This window comes from Cebus imitator, unplaced genomic scaffold (assembly GCF_001604975.1).
Source record: "Cebus imitator isolate Cc_AM_T3 unplaced genomic scaffold, Cebus_imitator-1.0 Scaffold148, whole genome shotgun sequence".
Lineage (NCBI taxonomy): Eukaryota > Metazoa > Chordata > Mammalia > Primates > Cebidae > Cebus > Cebus imitator.
In genome coordinates, this window is record NW_016107463.1 from 13 (window position 1) to 19,771 (window position 19,759).

Below are 19,759 nucleotides of genomic sequence, written 5' to 3' on the forward strand. Positions count from 1 at the left end.
GAAGGGGAGGAAGGCAGCAAATCACACTGCCAAGTGTGTACCTATGCAACAACCTTGCATGTTCTTCACAGGTACCCCAAAACCTAAAATGCAATTAAAAAAAAAAAAAATTAGAACTGTAGATTCAAGCTCTGTCAAGCTATAGCATCCCGGAGGAGAAATCTATATTAAGATCTTATCTGTTATCAGAGCAAAGAGAAAACATTAAAAAAATATTTTTAATTGCTATGAACTACACTGCAAGATTTAATTTTCATAATAAAATGCATGTTCTGATTAAAAAAAAAAAAAAAAGAAGAAGAAGAAGAAGAAGAAATGCAACCAGGCCTGCTGTATGAAATTCTCAAAGCCTGAAATATTTACTATCTGGTCCTTTACAGAAAAAGATACTGAGCCCTGCTCTAGATCATAGCTTAGAAGCTGCATCGAGATCTCCCCCAAATTTGTTTAAATATATCTTACATTATTTATACTTAAAGAATTAAAGTAAATTAAATTCATGGCAACATTAAAATGCAAATAAATACTAAGTTTAAAGAGCGAAGGAGAAAACAAAATACTCTTTTAAGCAACATATAAAACTGTCACAGACTTCTGAAAATTCTTCACAATCCATGTCTACTTGCTTACAGATGCATTAAGAGAACTCTATCTAATTACTATAGGATCTGTTTCTTTATATGTATACCAATTCTGCACTGTACTTCACTAACTTTTACAGGCCTGCCAAATTCAGAAGTTTAATTTATCAGCCTTCATATCCAGGATTACCTTTAGGTGAGAGTATCACCAGAAATTCCAGAATTCTCTAGCACAGTAACTACTTGTCACATGTTGGGCAGGTCACAATAAATTAACATTTCTATCTTGAAGATCCTTCAAAACTCTTGTGTAGTTGTGGAAAGAATACACCAATTGTGATCCTGCTGATTTACATTCAGTTTATAAATATCCCTATTTGAGTCAATAACTATGATATAACTTTAAAGATTAAAAAACAGAGAAAGCTTAGAAGTTCCTATAAAAATACTATACACTATCTTACCACTGCCATACCACAATCTCTTCTTTTCATACCTAAGGGCCTTTGTACACCATGACCATCAAGTGTTGCCACTGATCATGTACCAGTTTTCTTTAGATTTCCTTGTTCACATTTTCTTAATTGTAAGAGTAGTATATGGTCATTATAGAACATTTCAAAAGTAGAAAAAACTATTACAACATAAAAATCACCTGTTAGTCCACCAACCAGAACATTTTGCTTTAACTCTTTCCAGTATTTTTATACATAAACGCATACACGTATGTGTGTAGGCGTCTATATAAAATTAGAATGGCAATAAGGTGTTGTAACTAGTATATTTTCTTCCCTAATATTATATCATGAGAGTCATCAGTGTATTAAAAATTCTTCAAGAACATAATTTCAACAGTTATATAACATTCAATCATATAGCTGTATCATAATTAACTTATTCTTCACTACTTTAAAAGACATGTGTCCAGACATCTTTGACTCTGATTATTTCTTCATTATGATTCCCCATAAGTAGAATTTCCACACCAAAAGATTCAAACTTAAAGTCCTTGATACAAATTGCCAAACAACTCTTCGGCTAGATCACACAAACTAGGCCAGGTACACTGACTCATGCCTGTAATCCCAGCACCTCAGGAGGCCAAGGCGGGTGGATCACTTGAGCCTAGGAGTTCTAGATCAGCCCTAGGCAAAAACCCCATCTCTACAAAAAATACAAAATGAAGCCGGCTGTGGTGACACACACCTGCAGTCTCAGCCACTCAGTCTCTCCAGGTAGGCTTCCATTTTAAAGATTAAATAAGCCTGGGAGGTTGAGGCTGCAGTGAGCTAAAACTGCATCACTGCATTTCAACCTCAACCTAAAGACTAAAAAACAGAGAAAGCTTAGACGTGATAGAGTCAGACCCTGTCTCAATTATAATAATGTTTTTTAAAAGGATCACACCAACTTAGCTTGCCATCAGTGCTAATATTTTTAAGACTCAGACTGGCTATGAAAGCCCTTACAAGGTACCCTCAGAGGGCACTTTCAACTATTTGTTTTTTGTTTTTTTTTTTTTTTGAAACAGGGTCTCGCACTCTCACCAAGCCAGTGATGTGATCAAAGCTCACTGGAGCCTGGACCTCCTGGGCTCAAGTGATTCTCCTACCTCAGGCCCCAGAGTAGCCGGCACATGTCATACCTCATTAATTTTTTAACTTTTTGTAGAGACGAGGTCTCACTGTGTTGCCCAGGCTGGTCTCATACTCTTGAGCACAAGCAATCCACCCACCTCAGCCTCCCAAAGTGCTGCAATTACAGGTTTGAGCCACCACGGCCAGCCTTAGTTACTTGATCAGTATTTAACCTCTACAATTTTGTAGGGATTCTTTTTTCTATTCAGACAAGTTTCTACTTTTAAGAGATTATTTTTAATATAATGATCCACAAGCTTTTTGAGCTTTACTTGCACATTCTAAAGTAATGAAATGATTTATAAACTTTAATAAAATATCAAATAAATGTTAATATATTTTTTTTTCTGAATTCCTACTATGATACTCAAAAATAGTCTCCAGGATTCTGATAAACTTTTAAATTCTATTTAATCCCAATATTTATGATTTATCACGGTGTTCTTTCCTAAGGAAGAAGAATCCAAGATAATATAAATAATATATATGATACAAGCCACTGTCCTTCTTATTTAATAACTAATAATTTCATTAAAACAGCCTACAGACACAATTGATAAAAGCCTTTTAAGAGACCATCAATGGGCCAGGATTTAAAGCCTTAGAGTAATGAAAAATATACTCCATCTGACTTTGTAAATTTTACATGTATTTAATTTGAAATTAGGTATTTTCAAAAGTTAGATCATAACTAATCTATAAACAGGGTAACCAAAGTATCTGTAAATTTTTACTTTCCTTTTCTGAATACACTCTTAATGAGTGTTCAGTATTTATTAATAATACTAATGACAAAGAACCAATCAGGCATCCTGGAGAAGAAAAATATGCTAGCTCAGCTGTATTTAAAAGTAAAACTACTTATAATAATGTATTCAGGCCTCCTAATTGTGGTGCAATTTTTAAGGTTTGTCTCTAAATCTAAAATGTATTAATAGAAAGCTACTACGAAATACAACTATTTCACTAGCATCTTCCCTCACTCTTTCTTTTCTGAGATTATTTTTCCTAAAATAATTCAAATAAGCTTTTGATTTAAGCACTTGTTCTTAACCTGTGGCATATGGATAAAATGTAAAAGTTGTTAAGGTATTGACAAACTGCTATAAAGCTGTTCTGTTATCAAACTGTTTTCCTGAAAATCTAAATACTCTCATTCTTACAACAACTTTTCGAGTTTGTGGTCTCTTTCAGTTGTTGTATACCTTGTTCAACAAATATTTATTCAGTGCTTGACTGAATAAATATTTAGTCAAGTTCCTCCTTAAGAGCAGGAACGGCAGATTTACACTCCTGGCATGTGGCAAAGAGCTTGTCCCCTAATAGATGTTTAGTAAGGTCTTATAGAAATGAACTGTGCATTAAATAACAGGGATAAGCTCATATTTCATTTAAAGATGAAACAGTTATTAACAACCACTTACTTCCTGTTTTCACTTACACACACTTCCATTTCAAAGATTAAAAATACCATCCAAAGGGGAGACTTTTTGTTTTAAAGTGTTTCTAAAGTAACTTACTTGCTGATTTCTTTATACTGGGCTATCTCCTCAATATAAAGAAGGTCATGTAACCGTGACTGATAGTTGGTCTTGGTCAATGACTTGTCTAAAACGGACTGGGTAAATAGCTGGTCAGCAGAGAGGGGAATTTGGTATCTGATAAGAAGGCTCTTCTCCAAATCAGTAGTTTCATTAGGTTCAAAATCTATAATAGTCTTAGAGGAAGAATCCCAACGCTTAGCTGTGGTTACTAGCTGCTGTTTTGCATGCATCAGATATTCGAGATCTAAATGGAAACAAAACAAAAAAAAACATTTATAAAGAAACACAACATTAAAATTTTTAAATAACATCAAAATTCTTAAATAACATTAGAATTCTTAAAGACATTACATATTTTGGTATGAGAACTGTATATTCTAGAGCTGAAATTCTTAAAAACAAAACAATACAAATACCCATTGACAGAATATTTTCCCCGACTCGAGAAACAAAACAAAACAAAATAATATTAGCATAAATCATGTTTTAAAAAAAAACTTTTTTATCAGGCTAGGACATGCCAGAAATTATTAACATTTTTAAAATACAGATTAACATTTAGAAATTAACTCTTCAGTCAAGAGAAATCTGATCTGTGTGAAAAAGATATGATATACTCTTCATAGGTTTTATCAGATGATAATCACTTTCTTTTCCTGCTACCAATACCCATCCCATTATAAAAAGAGAAGATCAAAAACTGTAAAAGGTTAAATCTTTTCTTAAGCACAATGATACTACAGTATCTGAAAGTCAACTTACTAGTAAAACACTGCTAAGTCCTTATTAAAATGCAATACAATGCCATTCAAATGTCATTTCCAAAAAATCCAGGTTAGCCTCCGTTAAATTATACTGTAAGTAGGGCACAATATCAAAACAAATAACTGTTGAAGTTCTGACTTATCAGGGGAAAAAAGTAGCACAATACCGGCACAAGGTGAAATCCGTAGTAACATAAACTCTATGCACGCGGTTTGCTCACTCTATACGGAGTGAAGATTACTTTTCTATTGAATGAAACATACGTATACCTATAAAAAGAAAACTTAACCAAAAGAAAAAAAATGTAACTTGACTGATTTATTACACCAAGATTTTGACTAACATAACTGGAAGGACAGTTTCACAACACAGATTAAAATTTTAGGAAGAAATATTTAAAAGTTAGGCAAATATCAGTCTCCAAAGTACAAATTACCCTCAACTATCTTTGAAATGACAACACAATGCATAATTGCCATGTCTTTCTCAGAGATTCTGCAACATTTAAATGTTACATAGACATTATAAACATGAGCCTAGTCATTCACCAAGATAAATGTCTCAATAGTGGCAAGCAGCTTATCCTAATAATCTTAATAGTTTCTAACCTTTGTTCCTTGAAAAGGCATTTTTACATGCCAGTTTTATTTCTAAATGGCAACACAAATACCATTATAATCATCAAATGTAAAGATGGACTGCTTATTAAAAACTTGCACTTTAAAAATATACCCTGGACTGGGGCTGCCCATGGTGGCTACCGCCTGTAACTCCAGCACTTTGGGAGGCCAAGGCAGGAGGATTGTTTGAGGTCAGCAGTTCAAGACTAGCCTGAACAACATAGCAAGATGCTGTCTCTAAAATACATAAGTAAAAGCATCAAGTGATGGTGGAGTTCAGATGAAATTTTATATAATTTCTATTTCCACATTGGAGGGGACTCTGATTTACCTTTTCTAGCATCTCGTTATTTTTCTGCTTTGATGATAAAAAGTTCTTGAAACTTATTTTAAAACCTTTGCATCAGATAAATTAAAACAAAATTTAAATATATAATAAAATTAGCTATCATAAAAAAAAAAACTTTAGATTGGTGACCTGTTTTTGCAATAGCCTCACAAGCAGAAGTTTCCTAAGGTATACTAACCACATTTTCTTCCGAAATCACTTTTATGGCCAGCCATGGTGGCTCACTCCCATAATCCTGGCACTTTAGGAAGCTAAGGCGGGTAGATCATATGAGGTCAGGAGTTCCAGACCAGCATAGCCAACCCTGTCTCTACTGAAAATATAAAAATTAGCCAGGCATTGGTGGCAGGCACCTATAATCCCAGCTACTTAGGAGGCTGAGGCAGGAGAATTGCTTGAGCCTCGGACGTAGAGGTTGCAGTGAGCCAAGAGCATAGGGAGGGGGAAAGAGCAAGACTCCATCTCAAAAAAAAAAAAAAAAAAATCACTTTGAAATTGTGAACTGCCTTATTATTCATTAGACCATAGCTATAAAAAGTATTGAAATGTTATAAATGCCAACACCCATAAACTAGATTATACCATCACTAAACATCAGGTACTAATTATTAGCAACATAGCAAAGAGGTATATAATTTTTGTCCTTAGTTCAAAAGCCAAAAAGAGAAACAGACTATTACACTGACATACCAAATAACCAGCTCTTTAAAAATAAACAAAAACTAAACTCTACATAATAATATAGAATCTATTTAGTATGTAGTTTTTAAAGAAGGTCTAACTACTCTTTGGCCGTGGGGAGATTATATTTTATAATTCTATTTTACATTTTACTTTAATAAAATTAATTCAGACTATGCCTAGGCTACTATTACGTTCATATACTTTCAAGTCACTAGTTATTCCTAACTGACGTTTAAGTAGCTGAGACAAGAACAAACCTAACACGGTAGAGCTTTCCCTTGAAAAAGCTTTTTGAATAACCTAATATACAAACAAAATATAGAAAGCCTTTCTACTCTGGGTTAGCAGTATCAGACTTGTGGGGAAAAGTGCCACGAGCAATAATAGTATTATAGTATTTGTTTTTCTCATTTTATCTACATAGTACCCTGATTTCCACCTTTATTTTACAAAACTCTTAAGTGCTTGTATCAAAATATCACATATACTTCATAAATGTATACAACTATTATGTATCCACAAAAATTAAAAATTAAATGCTAAGTGTCTTCAGCAGTTAGCACAGTAATTTCAAAACAATTCTCAATACTAAATTTTATTCCATTTTTTTTTTTTTTAATGACTTTAAACAGTGCAGGGGAAAGGAAAACTAGGGGAGCAAAAAGAATCTTGAAAAAAAAATCCANACACGTCAGCAACAAAAAGCCTACAAACTACTGATCTAAGTCTTCAACTTGGATATCAAAAATGAACTGTGGCCAGTGACTCCTACTAAGGATACAGTATGCAAAACCCATTTCTTTTTCCCTCCTTCACCTGAATTTGAGTCAAACTTTCGGCTCCTTTCCTCTCACTTGTACAAAGAAACTTACTAAATCTATGTAATGACCCACCTAACTTATAGTGCTTAAAGGTCACCTTGTAAATACAGGAAGGACGTAGGTCCCTTTTGGGGACACTGGGCATGATTCCTACTGGGGTTCTTTGTCATCTCCACCTTCCAGCACATGTGTACCTGCTAACACCTTAGCACTCAGGGCAGCCTGAGCCAGTGCATCCTTGGCATGGATTTTCTTCAGCCTAGATTAGGCTAAATGAAAAACACTGGAAAGATGAGAAGTGGCTGGGCGCTGTGGCTCACACCTGCAATCCCAGCACTTTGGGAGGCCGAGGAGGGCAGATCACCTAGGGTCAGAAGTTCGAGACCATCCTGGTCAACATGGCAAAACCCTATCTCTACTAAAATACAAAAAAAATTAGCCGGGCCTGGTGGCTCACGCCTGTAGTCCCAGCTACTCAGGAGGCTGAGGCAGGAGAATTGCTTGAACCCAGGTGGCGGAGGTTGCAGTGAGCCAACAATGCATGACTGCACTCTAGCCTGGGCGACAAAGCAAGACTCCATCTCAAGAAAAAAAAGAGAGAGAGAGAAGTGAGCAGGATAGGATCAATATTCATAAAACCATTTAGGAAGGGTTTAACACTGACTTATTAACCAAATCCTGTAATATAATAAATCTCAAAGCAAACCTGACAGAAATTACAGAACTATGGACTGTGTTACTCTGAGATGTGCTAGGCAAAAACTATAAATAGATTTTAACAGAAATCCATAAGAAAAAGTTAAGGATAATTAGAATACACCTAATCTTTTGAAGATAACAGTCTTTTGAAGGGCTGCCGCTATCAAAAACAGAATTCAAGGTTGAAATAACTAGTCTGACACAAGATACATTTCCCAACTTCCCTTGCCCTTCTGACCCTGAGAACAGCAGTGCTTGCATTTCAACCATGTATTTACTATTCTAATAAAGTATCCAAAGGGTGGGTTTGTTTCGTCTTGAAGTACATAGTACAGCAGACTTGAAAAATACCTTTAACAGGAACTGGAGGGTAGGTAAGAAGAAAATAAGGGTGGAGGCGGGGAATTGAGTGTTCTCAGTACACAGCACAAGGGCTGACACATAAGAGGCAGGGAATAAATGGGTGTTAAATATGGAATTTTTGAAAACCTGCTATGTTTATCTGGGACTTAGAGAATGAGATGAAATGCTTCCTAACTCCGAAATCAGATACCACAGTCTTCCTTAGAAAATATTTTGGTATGTGGTTTTACAAATCTTGACTGCCCAAAGTAACAATACAATCCCACAGTAATCCCAAACTACTGCTTCAGTGATCCATTTCTATATCCCGTCTTTCACCCAAATTGCCCCACAGAAGCAAGGTGCGTATCTCTTAGGTTGCCCGTATTAACTGTCCCTATTTTCTCTCTCTGAAAGAGGTGAACAAAAAGGTAAAACAGAAGAGTAAAAGCATTAAGAAATACCTCACGCTTTTTACATGCTTTTACTCCATTTCATTTATCTTTTATTGACAAACTATCTGTTAAGTCTATTTTTCTAGTCACCTAATATTATATAGATATATAATATGTTCTTAACTTACCAACAACTTTGAGTTGGGAATATTTTTTAAGATAGGCTAAATTTTAATGCTAACACAGACAGCTAGACCCAAACTAAAGAAATACAGGATACCAAGTTTCCATATTTAACTACAAGGGTTCATTTTCAACATGTTGCTTCCAGATATTCAAAACAGAATTCCAAATCAACTTTGCCAAATAAAAATTTTCCTTTCATCAAGTTGTGATGTAAACCATAAGAATGCAGTTTGTTTTCTAAACAAGGGGATAACTCACTAGCTTCCTTCCTTTGTAGATGCCTTCTGCCACACATTTTTGAAAAGCATATCCTTAGTCCAAAAACATTCTTAGTATATAGTATCTTTTTCTGAACCTGAATCTCCCCAACAAGGGAAAAAAAAAAACAGAAAAAGCAAAGCTAAAGTCACTCGTTTCCTAAAGAGCTTTCAGGATTGTCAAAATGACTAGAGAAAAAAAAAAAATATTTGTTTGTGGTCTACAAATAAAAAATGTCTGGATGCTTTAGGTATTGTGACCATAATTTAAAAAAAGAAAGAAACAAAGAAACCCAAAACCTATGTTTATTTTCCTCCAATTCAAATTTGAATTAACTAAAGTCAGTAGGACTTTTAGTTCAATACTGAACAATTAACTAGAGAAATATAAGCATTTGCTATATAACTTGATTTTAAGTTTCAATGAGTAACACACTAACACAATTAAGTCACATGAGCATATCCCTTTGACAGACACCAAGAGCCAATGATTAACTGAGCTACACTGTGATTCTCTAAGAGGGAAATAATGCATGCTGAATTTCTAAACTTATTTGTACATGGAATTCTACACCTTAGGTGTTACTATTAATTTTGGTGGAACACAATTTAGAAAATGCTGAGCTAATAGCCTAGCATGGTCCATATTTATAACTTCATGGAAGAAAAATATGTTTCCAGCATTCGTTTAAGGATAAAAACTTGCTTAAAAACAATGAACGGCCAATCAAGTGGAAGATGCAATAAGTATTTCCCACTGAGAAGGAGTAATCGCCAGAAAAAAGAAACATACTGGCCAGGCATGGTGGCTCATGCCTATCAACTCGGCACTCCGGGAGGCTGAGGTAGAAGAATTGCTTGAGCCCAGGACTTCGAGACCAGCCTGAGCAACACAGCGAGACCCTGTCTCTACAAAAAAAAATTTTTTTAATTAGCCAGGCATGGTGGTGTGCACCCATAGTCTCAGCCTCAGCTACTTAGGAAGCTGAAGTGGGAAGATCACTTGAGCCCAGGAGTTCAAGACTGCAGTGAGCTGTAACTGCACTCCAGCCTGGGTAACAGAGCAAGGCTCTGTAAATAAACAAACAAACATATATATATATACACACATATATATACACACACATATATATATATTTCCCAAATTCCAGTTTCGTCGGGCGCTGTGGCTCACGCCTGTAATCCCAGCTCTTAGGGAGGCAGAGGCGGGACGATAGCTTGAGCCCAGGAGTTCGAGACCTGCCTGGGCAATATAGCAAGACCTCGTTCTCCACAAAAAAGAAAAAAAAAAAAAAAAAAAAGTGTAACTTCCAAATTCCAATTGCACAGAATCACTGAATTTCTTTGTGTACGCAAAAAACAAATTATAATTTATAATTTCAAAACCATATGGAAATATGACAGATCCCAGACCTAATTCAATTCCCAATTGCATTTGGCCAACTTATACCTGGAATGACACTTTTCTCCTAATTCCAGGCCAAGGAAGATCCAATGATGAACTGGCTGAGGCTGGAGATCAAATTAGCCAGGCTGTCAGATTGTCACCAATTTAACAAAGTAGTTATCTTGCTCTCAATGTCTCTGAATGTTGTCCACACAAGTTATTCCAGGAAAAGATACAAAATAGGACACTGCCATTTTACATTTTTATTGTCTCAGAACATTTATAAAATTGTAATTTCACATAAACCAACTGTTTGCCCATAAACATATTTTTTGCTGACAAGGACTCTCCTGTGATAATCAAAAACACTAACGCTAATAGTACTAAGATAAAAGCAAGAAACAAATATTACACCACTTATATCTTGCTTTCATTTCTTTACAATTCTGTTAGGACTCTCCACATAATCACACTGAAACAAATGTAGTCATGCAATAAAAATTTTAAGAACTTAACAAAAATGGTAAGATATTCAATGACATCCATTTTAAGGGTGGGGAAATTATCAATGAGCTAAAAATTCGCCTAAGTCATTATGCTATTGACCAAAAAATATTAGCCAATGTCATCTAGCCTGCCTAAACCTAGACCTAAGTTTTCATTTCCCCAACTTTCAAAATCTTATATAATAAAATGCATTTGTAGATTTCATATTGTTCATTATTTTTCTTTGTCTTTAAACAAATTTCACTATGTGAAATCATTTTAATGTTTCCAAATTAGTCCAAGAAAAGGCTGAAGTTTTTTCAGTTATTTCCTATCACATAATTAAAGAAAAAATCTTATTTAAAGGAAAAAAGGCAAAGACATCAAACTACAAATAAGTCACTTAAAAAAGGATATGGTATTATTAAAAAAGAGGAGCATGTCCTCGTCTGTATAAATCCCCTCTACCATATCTGAATGAAATGTAAAACTTAAAATATTTTCAAACTGATATATTAGAAACATCAGAAAGAAGACTTTGTTTCTTCCAGCTACCAGACTCAAAACATATGTCATCTTGGAAAACTACATTTTTTGTGGAGTTTTTTGTTTGTTTGAGAGAGTCTCACTCTGTAGCCAGGCTAGAGTGCAGTGGTGCGATCTCAGCTCACTGCAACCTCCGCCCGGGTTCAAGCGATTCTCCTGCCTCAGTCCCTGGAGTAGGTGGAACTACAGTCACACGCCACCATGCCCAGCTAATTTTTGTATTTTTAGTAGAGATGGCGTTTCACCATGTTGGCCGGGATGGTCTTGATCTCTTGACCTCATGATCTGCCTGCGCTGGCTTCCCAAAGTACTGGGATTACAGGTGTGAGCCATCGCACCCCCAGAAAACTTCGCTTTCAACTCCAATACTGTGTTGTTGCCAAGATCTGCAGGCACTGTGGCCTCAGGGGCTCATGTCTTCATCTCTGCTTTTTAATTCCTCTGGCTGTACCCTAATCCGAGTCCTCATTTAAAAAAAAAAAAAAAAAAAAAAAAAAAAAAAAAAACAAAAAAAAACCCAACTCTTCTCTTTTCCTACGTTCTTCCTTTTGTGTATAAGCCAGAAATTATCCTAATGAAGGCTAATGATAAACATAATAGCTACTATTAAGTAAATGTCTTCTATGAGCCAGATGTCCTACAAGGTTTCAGGTTCTCACAATACTCTATGACAGATACTACTAGCCCCATTTTACAGATGTTCCCCCATGAAGCTCAGAAAAGTTAAGTACTCTGCCCAGGCTCACACAGATAGTAAGTAGAAAATCAGAGCTCAAATCCTATTCTATTTGACCACCGCTATTCTTCTCTGACTAGAAAAGTAACATATATCTGAGGCAGAGGTAGTTAAAGTATCTTTACTCTTCTCAAGCCTATGAAAGTGTCCTGAACTCCTCTTCATCACCACCTTCTCTAATTATCATCTAATAGTATCATTCTTTTCTATTTTACTGTAGACATTTAACATTTTATATTATTCATTAAATATTTTATTAACTAGTAAGAATTCTTGACAACACTGACAACATTTCTATGGGTAAAAGAGACTGAGTTGTAAGCCACTAATCTACAAGCAAACTTCTAAAATACAGCCCACATGTAAGCCAAGAACATCCTTTACAGTTATATTTGAGGATAGGGAATGTATGTTGGTCTCTCTTTATGACTTGAATCTCTTTATGATTGAAAAAGGATGCTGCCTAGTAGTTCTGAAAAAGCAACTTACTGGTATAGGGGTAGGCAAACTAAAACATCAAAGTTAAATGCAGCCATTGTTTTTAAAAATAAAGTTTTATTGGAATACAGTCACGCCCATTCATTTATGCATTGTTGAGGCTGCTTTCTCATTACAAAGCAGAGCTGAGTAGTTGCATCAGAGACACCTGCCCTGCAATACTTACAATATTAACTATCTGGCCCTCTGCAGAAAGAATTTGCCAAATACTATGGTAATAGGTATAAACCAAATAATTTATTTTTGTTTTATCAAGTATCATATCTATTTAGCTATGGAAATTAATTTATTCTGATTCCAAAGAGTACTGGAAAGATGACAACAATTCATACTAAAGAATAAAAACAAGTAAAAGGGATCAAAGTCAGTGGGAAATAAAGGTTAAATGAAGTCTGGGTAATATTAGCACACGTAGAAGATGTCACCTAATTGTTAAATTTGGGCACCATCATTGTTTCAACCTTACAAGCAGCTAAAGTAAAGAGGAAGACAGACCAATTTCACCTTTTACGCTATGTGAAAACAAATAAAATCCTAGTATTCGCTCATGAGAAAAACAATTATTCCAGGTTCTCATGAATGGGACATTGTGGTACATAGTAAAACGTCCTCCGCAACATGGATAGTTATAAGCAATACAAAATTAAGTTTCATACAGTTCTGCTTTTTGAAGTGTTTGTTAAATAAATATTTAGCTTTCGTTAAAAAGAATAAAGCATCTATAAATCCAACTAAGAGCAAAGGAAATGTGGGCTAACATGCCCTTTCTTTGTCCTGTTTAATCTTGGCATAAAATTTAGGTATAGGCAATAAACTGACAATGTACAAAATAATTCCTTATGTCACACTTACATGTTGAAACCAGGGACCTTGTCCCAAAAACAAAGAGCAGATTTTATTAAAGGCACCTTGGCCTCTTTAACACTAGTGGATGCACAAAATGATTTATGAAGACTTATTTTACTGAAGACTTTTCTTTCAGAAATAATGTACTAACATCAGCAAAGTTAACTAGTCAACAGGACATGAAAATAAACATTATAGGTATAAACACAATTACCATAAAATGATATTCTACCCAAACTAATATTGAAAGATATTACTGTGAAATGAAATTGGTAGACCAAAGCAAGCCTGACCATCTACTCCTACAAGTTTGGGGAACCTCAAAGCTCAAGCTGTGCCTGGTGGCTATAAGAATAAATCAGGGCACAGTGTGAACCATTATAAGCCCATTACATAGTAAATGAGTCAATTAATTCAGGATTTTTTCTTTATTATTATTACTCCCTTCCTATCTATGGAATATATTTAGAGGCCAATACATATTTTTGAAAGTTGCTTTTTAATACATCGTATCAGGGGGAAAAAAGTCTAAATATTACCTTCTGTAGAAGCTGCATCAATCATTACTCTTTGCATCAGTACTGGTTCCAATCCGAAGTCGAAAACTATGGTTTGGCGAAAAGTTCCAAATATTTCTGTGTTAAATGCTATCCCGACTTTATACACATAATGATCTAATCCATTTTGGGCCATCTTTCCTCCTATCCATTCTTGACAGTTTTCTGGGACTTCTTGTGATACCTGGGTAGTGCTATCTCCGGCAGATATTGCAATGATACTAAAATGAGGACGATGAGCATCATAAAGCAATGCTACACGATACAGCATTCTTGCAGGCTACAAGGAAGTTAAAATAATTCATTGAGTACAAGGGGGTAAAAAAATCCAATTGTAATTGGGCTCGTCAATGAAAATATTTCCATAAGGGGCTTTTACTTCCCCAAGTTTCTAACATACTATGTTTAAAACACAAATTGTGCTTAAAAGCCATTTAAGAAAAAAATCAGAATTTTTTTTAAAAATCAGTTGTTAAAATTATATATTTATGCTACATTGATAGCCTCCCTTCTCTTCCTGTAATGTGTTCATTTTTCATTGTGGCAAAAGTTTTCACCCTCTATAACCATCAACCTCCAACTTTCCATACTCTTCCACAGAAGTTTCATGTAGCCTCAAGTAGGAAGCCTTCAAAAGAGGGCAGTTACCTTGGAAAGCACTGGATTGGGTTCAAGGCTGAAGCTAACTGTTCTTAGAATTTTCATCTCCAGATACAGAAAGTACAGCGGAAGAAACGCCACAAAAAAAGACAAAAACTTTTCCACTAAGAATATGCCTAGAAACTTCTTACTGTGCTTCATTCTTAAACTTTGACTAATTTAAGATGAGAAGCAATGCAGAAAATGCCCCATATTAATAATCCATTGTCACAGAATTTGGGACTTCATCAAATCAAATATAAAAACAAGTTGTTATGGTTTAAAAATCTTAGAACTGCCAGATTAAACAATTTTTAAGTAATTATAAGCCATGAACCCCATCCTATGTCCCAAGTTTAGACTATCATATGTAAAATACCTCTTTACCAAATAAATACGAAAGCACCCTAAATATCTACAAAGATCTCATCTAAAAGTATTTTTTAAATTGTACTTTTAATGATCAAAATACAGAAATACACTTCAGTACAATATAGTATAATGTACTTAGATTAAAATATTTTCAATATTCTTTTAACAGAGAGATTCAAAGGTCAAAAAAAACTTTGAGAAAATTAAACAAAATTTATATGCTTTAACTAGTACAAAATTCATACCTTACAGGTGAGAGCAAAGGTCCATGTCTGGTGGGATTTTTTGGTGCTGACAGTAACTGACAGGTCAGGATTGTGCTCTACCTTTACTCCTTCTATACATTCACTAAGCTGAAAATAGACAGCAATTTATGTTATATTTTTATTGCTAAGGGTACAAACAAAATCCTTTAGCATGGAAAATAAATGTCAACAGTAAAGATGATGATGGAACTGTATACAGAGCAAAGTATTTTATATCTTCATTTTCAGTAACTTTGATAAGAACAAAATATAGTAAAGCTAAAATAAGGGAGGGAAGAAAACTCATCACCACCACAGATCGGCACTCAAAAACTGCCTGAATGAAGATAATTAATACAGTACAGGCAAATCTCCAAACAAATGACTTAGTTCTGCTTTTTAACAAATGGGTCTACTATGGCTATTAAAACCATCATTCTATCAGAATCAAATTCTTTGCAAAGAAGATAAGGAAATAAACCAAAATAGACAAAGTCAAGACTCAAACAAATTCATTGTTTAAGACAAACAAAAAATAATGTAGCTTATTTTCCTCACCACTTTCTCAGGAGACAATGAATTCATCCACTTTTCTATCAAGGTTTCCATGTAACTGCCTGAGAGCTGTTTATTCTCATTTTGCTGTTTCAATTTTATCAGCCGTGAAGCATATCTTTTCTGCCATTCTGCTAGTTCTTCCTGGGAATGTGCTGAAGTACACTGGGCACCATACCTACAGATTCCTTGCTCTAAAAATCTAAGTAGAATAGGAAAGACTGTTTTATCACATACTTTGTTGAACCATTTAAAAATAAACTCCCAGCATTTGCCCTCTGACTTCTTCATTAAGAAAAACAAAACTTCATGTGCTGAAAGGTCATGTTTATCATACTGTCTTGTACAAATGAGGGAGAAGAGGTTTAGAGAACATTTAGAACAGTTAATCAAAACATCGACTCCCCATATTCACTGACTTTCTTTGGAATTAGGGGATCCTAAGGCATAGGTTTTCATGTCTGCCCTCCAAAAGAGACACTGAAAAGTAGCTTCCTTGGTCATATAAGGACTCTATTAGACAATTCCTCTTAGAATTTTTTTTTTTTTTTGAGACGGAGTGTCAATCTGTTGCCAAGTCTGGAGTGCAGTGGTGCAGTATCAACTCACTGCAATCTCCACCTCTGGGGTTGAAGCAATTCTCCTGCCTCAGCCTCCCTAATAGTTGGGATTACAGGCACCCACCACTAAGCCCAGCTAATTCTGTATTTTTAGTAGTGAAGGGGTTTCACTATGTTGGCCAGGCTGGTCTTGAATTCCTGACCTCATGATCCACCAGCCTCAGCCTCCCAAAGTGCTGGGATTACAGGCGTGAGCCACCACGCCCAGCCAGAGTAGAAATTTTTTAAAGCAACACTGACATCAAGTGGATTTGCTGCTCACACACAGGTATACCCTACTTCCCAAAATGATAAGGACCTAAAGAAAATTTTCTACATATGGGAATTTCATTCTGGAAAAAAAGTTAACAAATGATTAATTACCATTTTAAGGCTTTTACTTTTCACCTTTAAACATAGTGATTTTACTGTTTTCTACATTACTATTACCTATATTTCCCTGAAAATATATTAACTTGAAGTTTTAAATAAATTTAGAATAAAAGTTTTATATTACAGTCACAAATTTATTCAACAGTCATGTTAAATTCAAGGGAATAAATTATAAATGTTCATTTTAAAGGATACAGAGACAATATTTCTCAATGTTTATAACAGAAAATCCAACTGATAATTCAGTGATCAAAAACAGATAAAAATAAAATACTTTGTTTTTTTTTTTTTGAGACGGAGTCTTGCTCTGTCACCAGGCTGCAGTGCAGTGGCGCAGTCTCAGCTCACTGAAATCTCCACCTCCTGGGTTCAAGCAATTCTTCTGCCTCAGCCTCCCGAGTACCTGGGACCACAGGTGTGTGCCACCAAGCCCGGCAAAATTTTTTGTATTTTTAGTAGAGACGGGGTTTCACCATATTGGCCAGGATGGTCTCAATCTCTTGACCTTGTGATCCGCCTGCCTCGGCCTCCCAAAGTGCTGGGATTACAGGTGTGAGCCGCCGTGCCCAGACTTGATTTTGTGTGTGTGTGTGAGACAGAGTCTTGCTCTGTCACGCAGGCTGGAGTGCCATGGCGCAATTTTGGCTCACTGCAACCTCCGCCTCCCAGGTTCTAGTGATTCTCCTGCCTCAGCCTTCAGAGGAGCTGGGATTACAGGTGCCCACCATAATGCCCAGCTAGTTTTTGTATTTTTAGTAGAGATGGGGTTTCACCATGTTGGCCAGGCTGGTCTCGAACTCCTGACCTCAAGTGATCCACCCGCCTCAGCCTCCCAAAATGCTGTGATTACAGGTCTGAGTCACCACACCCAGCCCTGATCATTAATTTTAAAAAAAGTTTTAAATACCCTGAAAAATTATAAGCAAAGCCAGTTTTTAAATAAAAATAACTAAAAAACTGATAAAGAGATCTTCTGAGAAAAAATAAAAATTAAACTAGAAATATAACTAAACATAAATATAATAAAAACTATGAATAGCAAAAAGAGATATTATATTACAGACCATTTTTCAATTGGAAAAAATATGTATAGTAAGAAATTTTAAAAATGAGTATATTTAAAACTTTTCCTGATGGTACAACAAAGCACTGAACTTAAAATTATACTATTTATTAAATTCTCTTACAATTCAGAAGACACATTTAAAATCATCTATTTATGTTTCTTTTCAATATGTCTTAATGGGGCAAAATCTTTGTCTTTCTATTGCTTGGCTTTAAATTATTTCCCTAAAAAGTGAAAGTGTTATATTCTTAATCTGTACTTCAAATCTTCTCATATTTCCTTTTTGTAGGATTGTGTTCTATCTCTTTTACAACATAACACCACTAGAATTTTCAATACTTACACATTAGTTTCCTGACTATTCAATAATCAAAACCATACAGCAAATTTCCTTCACTATCAAAAGCAATCTAAAGAGGTGGTGAGAATTTATATCTAGAAATCCCACCAGTTATAAGTTTTTACAAAAAGAACCAAAGAATTCACCATTTTAAATGTAACTTTAATTATTCCTTCCACATTATTAAATTGTAAAAGGTTAGCCCTTCAATATGAATTATTCATAAATTCTACATAAGAATTACATGAATATTTTTCAGAAAGGTTATTAAAATAATTTAACATTTATTTTATGCTGTACTTTTTACATAAAGTACTGTCAACTTCAGTCACCATACAATCTAAGTAAATTTCACATTAACAAATGACCATGGGTAGGTGTGGTGGCTCACATCTGTAATCCCAGCATTTTGGGAGGCCAAGGCAGGAGGATCACTTGAGCTACGGAGTTCTAAACCAGCCTGAGCAACAAAGTGAAACCCCAACTCTACAAAAAAATACAAAAATCAGCCAGGCTTGGTGGTGCATGCCTGTAGTCCCAGCTACTCGGGAGGCAGAGGTTGTAGTGAGCTGTGATCAAGCCACTGCACTCCCATCTGGGCAACAAAGACTCTGTCTCAAAAAAAAAAAAAAAAAAGTAGGGAAATTACGTTCAGCCATAATAATACAACTGGTATTATAAAAGACTACTGAGGCTGGGCAAGGTGGCTCACACCTGTAATCCCAGCACTTTGGGAGGTCAAGGCAGGCAGATCACGAGGTCAAGAGTTTGAGACCAGCTTGGCCAACATGGTGAAAGCCCGTCTCTACTAAAAATACAAAAAATTAGCCAGGCATGGTAGCACGTGCCTGTAGTCCCAGCTACTTAGGAGGCTGAGGCAGGAGAATCACTTGAACCTGGGAGGCAAGGCTGTAGTGAGCCAAGATCATGCCACTGCCCTCCAGCCTGGGCAACAGGGTGAGACTCTGTCTCAAAATAAATAAATAAGTAAAAAATGAAAGACTACTGAACAGTCTTAACAACCTGCATTTAGATCACTGTCGTTTAGAATTAAAGACGACACATCAATATGGTTTTGACTTTTATTATTTAATGATAGTGACCGTTATGGCTTCTGTTTCAAATTGAAAATAAACCATTTTACCCTACTAGATAAGGAAAATTATCTGTCCTTTCAACAAGACATGTCATTGTTTAAAAAAAAAATTCACATTACCTTTTACACAAAGTATATTCCTCGCTGCTCGTGATTCCCCTAGGTGGTGGGCGGAAATGCCAACCATTACAAGACCCTAAGGAGTAATTAGGATATAGTATTATCATTTGAGGCTAGCCAGTAATTCTGATATTCTAACATGTAAAAAAAAAATACTACAATCCCTCCACATACATCATCCCATATGATATAAAAAAGAACATGACATAGTTGCCCCTACCAACAAAGTAATCTACCAATCAACTACATAAAACCTACATAGAAATCACTCAAGAAGCAGTTTCGGCCAGGCACAGTGGCTCATGCCTGTAATCCCAGCACTTTGGGAGGTCGAGGGGACAGACTGCCTGAGGTCAGGAGATCAAGACCATCCTGGCCAACATGGTGAAACCCCATCT

The 19,759-nt window shown here is 35.4% G+C and overlaps 1 protein-coding gene across 8 annotated transcripts in view; it reads right to left on the minus strand.

The window, feature by feature from the left end:
• Positions 1–245: 245 nt before the first annotated feature.
• LOC108314094 (probable helicase with zinc finger domain) overlaps positions 246–19,759 on the minus strand; it is a 69,489-nt gene continuing 49,975 nt past the window's right edge. For 7 of the 8 annotated variants that reach the window (XM_017542823.2, XM_017542828.2, XM_037743588.1 and 4 more), the window contains 5 exons: positions 19,362–19,437; positions 15,751–15,949; positions 15,193–15,300; positions 13,919–14,216; positions 246–4,006 (listed from right to left, as the gene is read on the minus strand). In XM_017542823.2, the coding sequence (XP_017398312.1) occupies positions 3,735–4,006; positions 13,919–14,216; positions 15,193–15,300; positions 15,751–15,949; positions 19,362–19,437 (953 nt within the window). In that variant the 3' untranslated portion in view covers positions 246–3,734. The remainder of the gene's footprint in view (positions 4,007–13,918; positions 14,217–15,192; positions 15,301–15,750; positions 15,950–19,361; positions 19,438–19,759) is intronic. The other variant, XM_037743587.1, reaches the window with a different exon arrangement.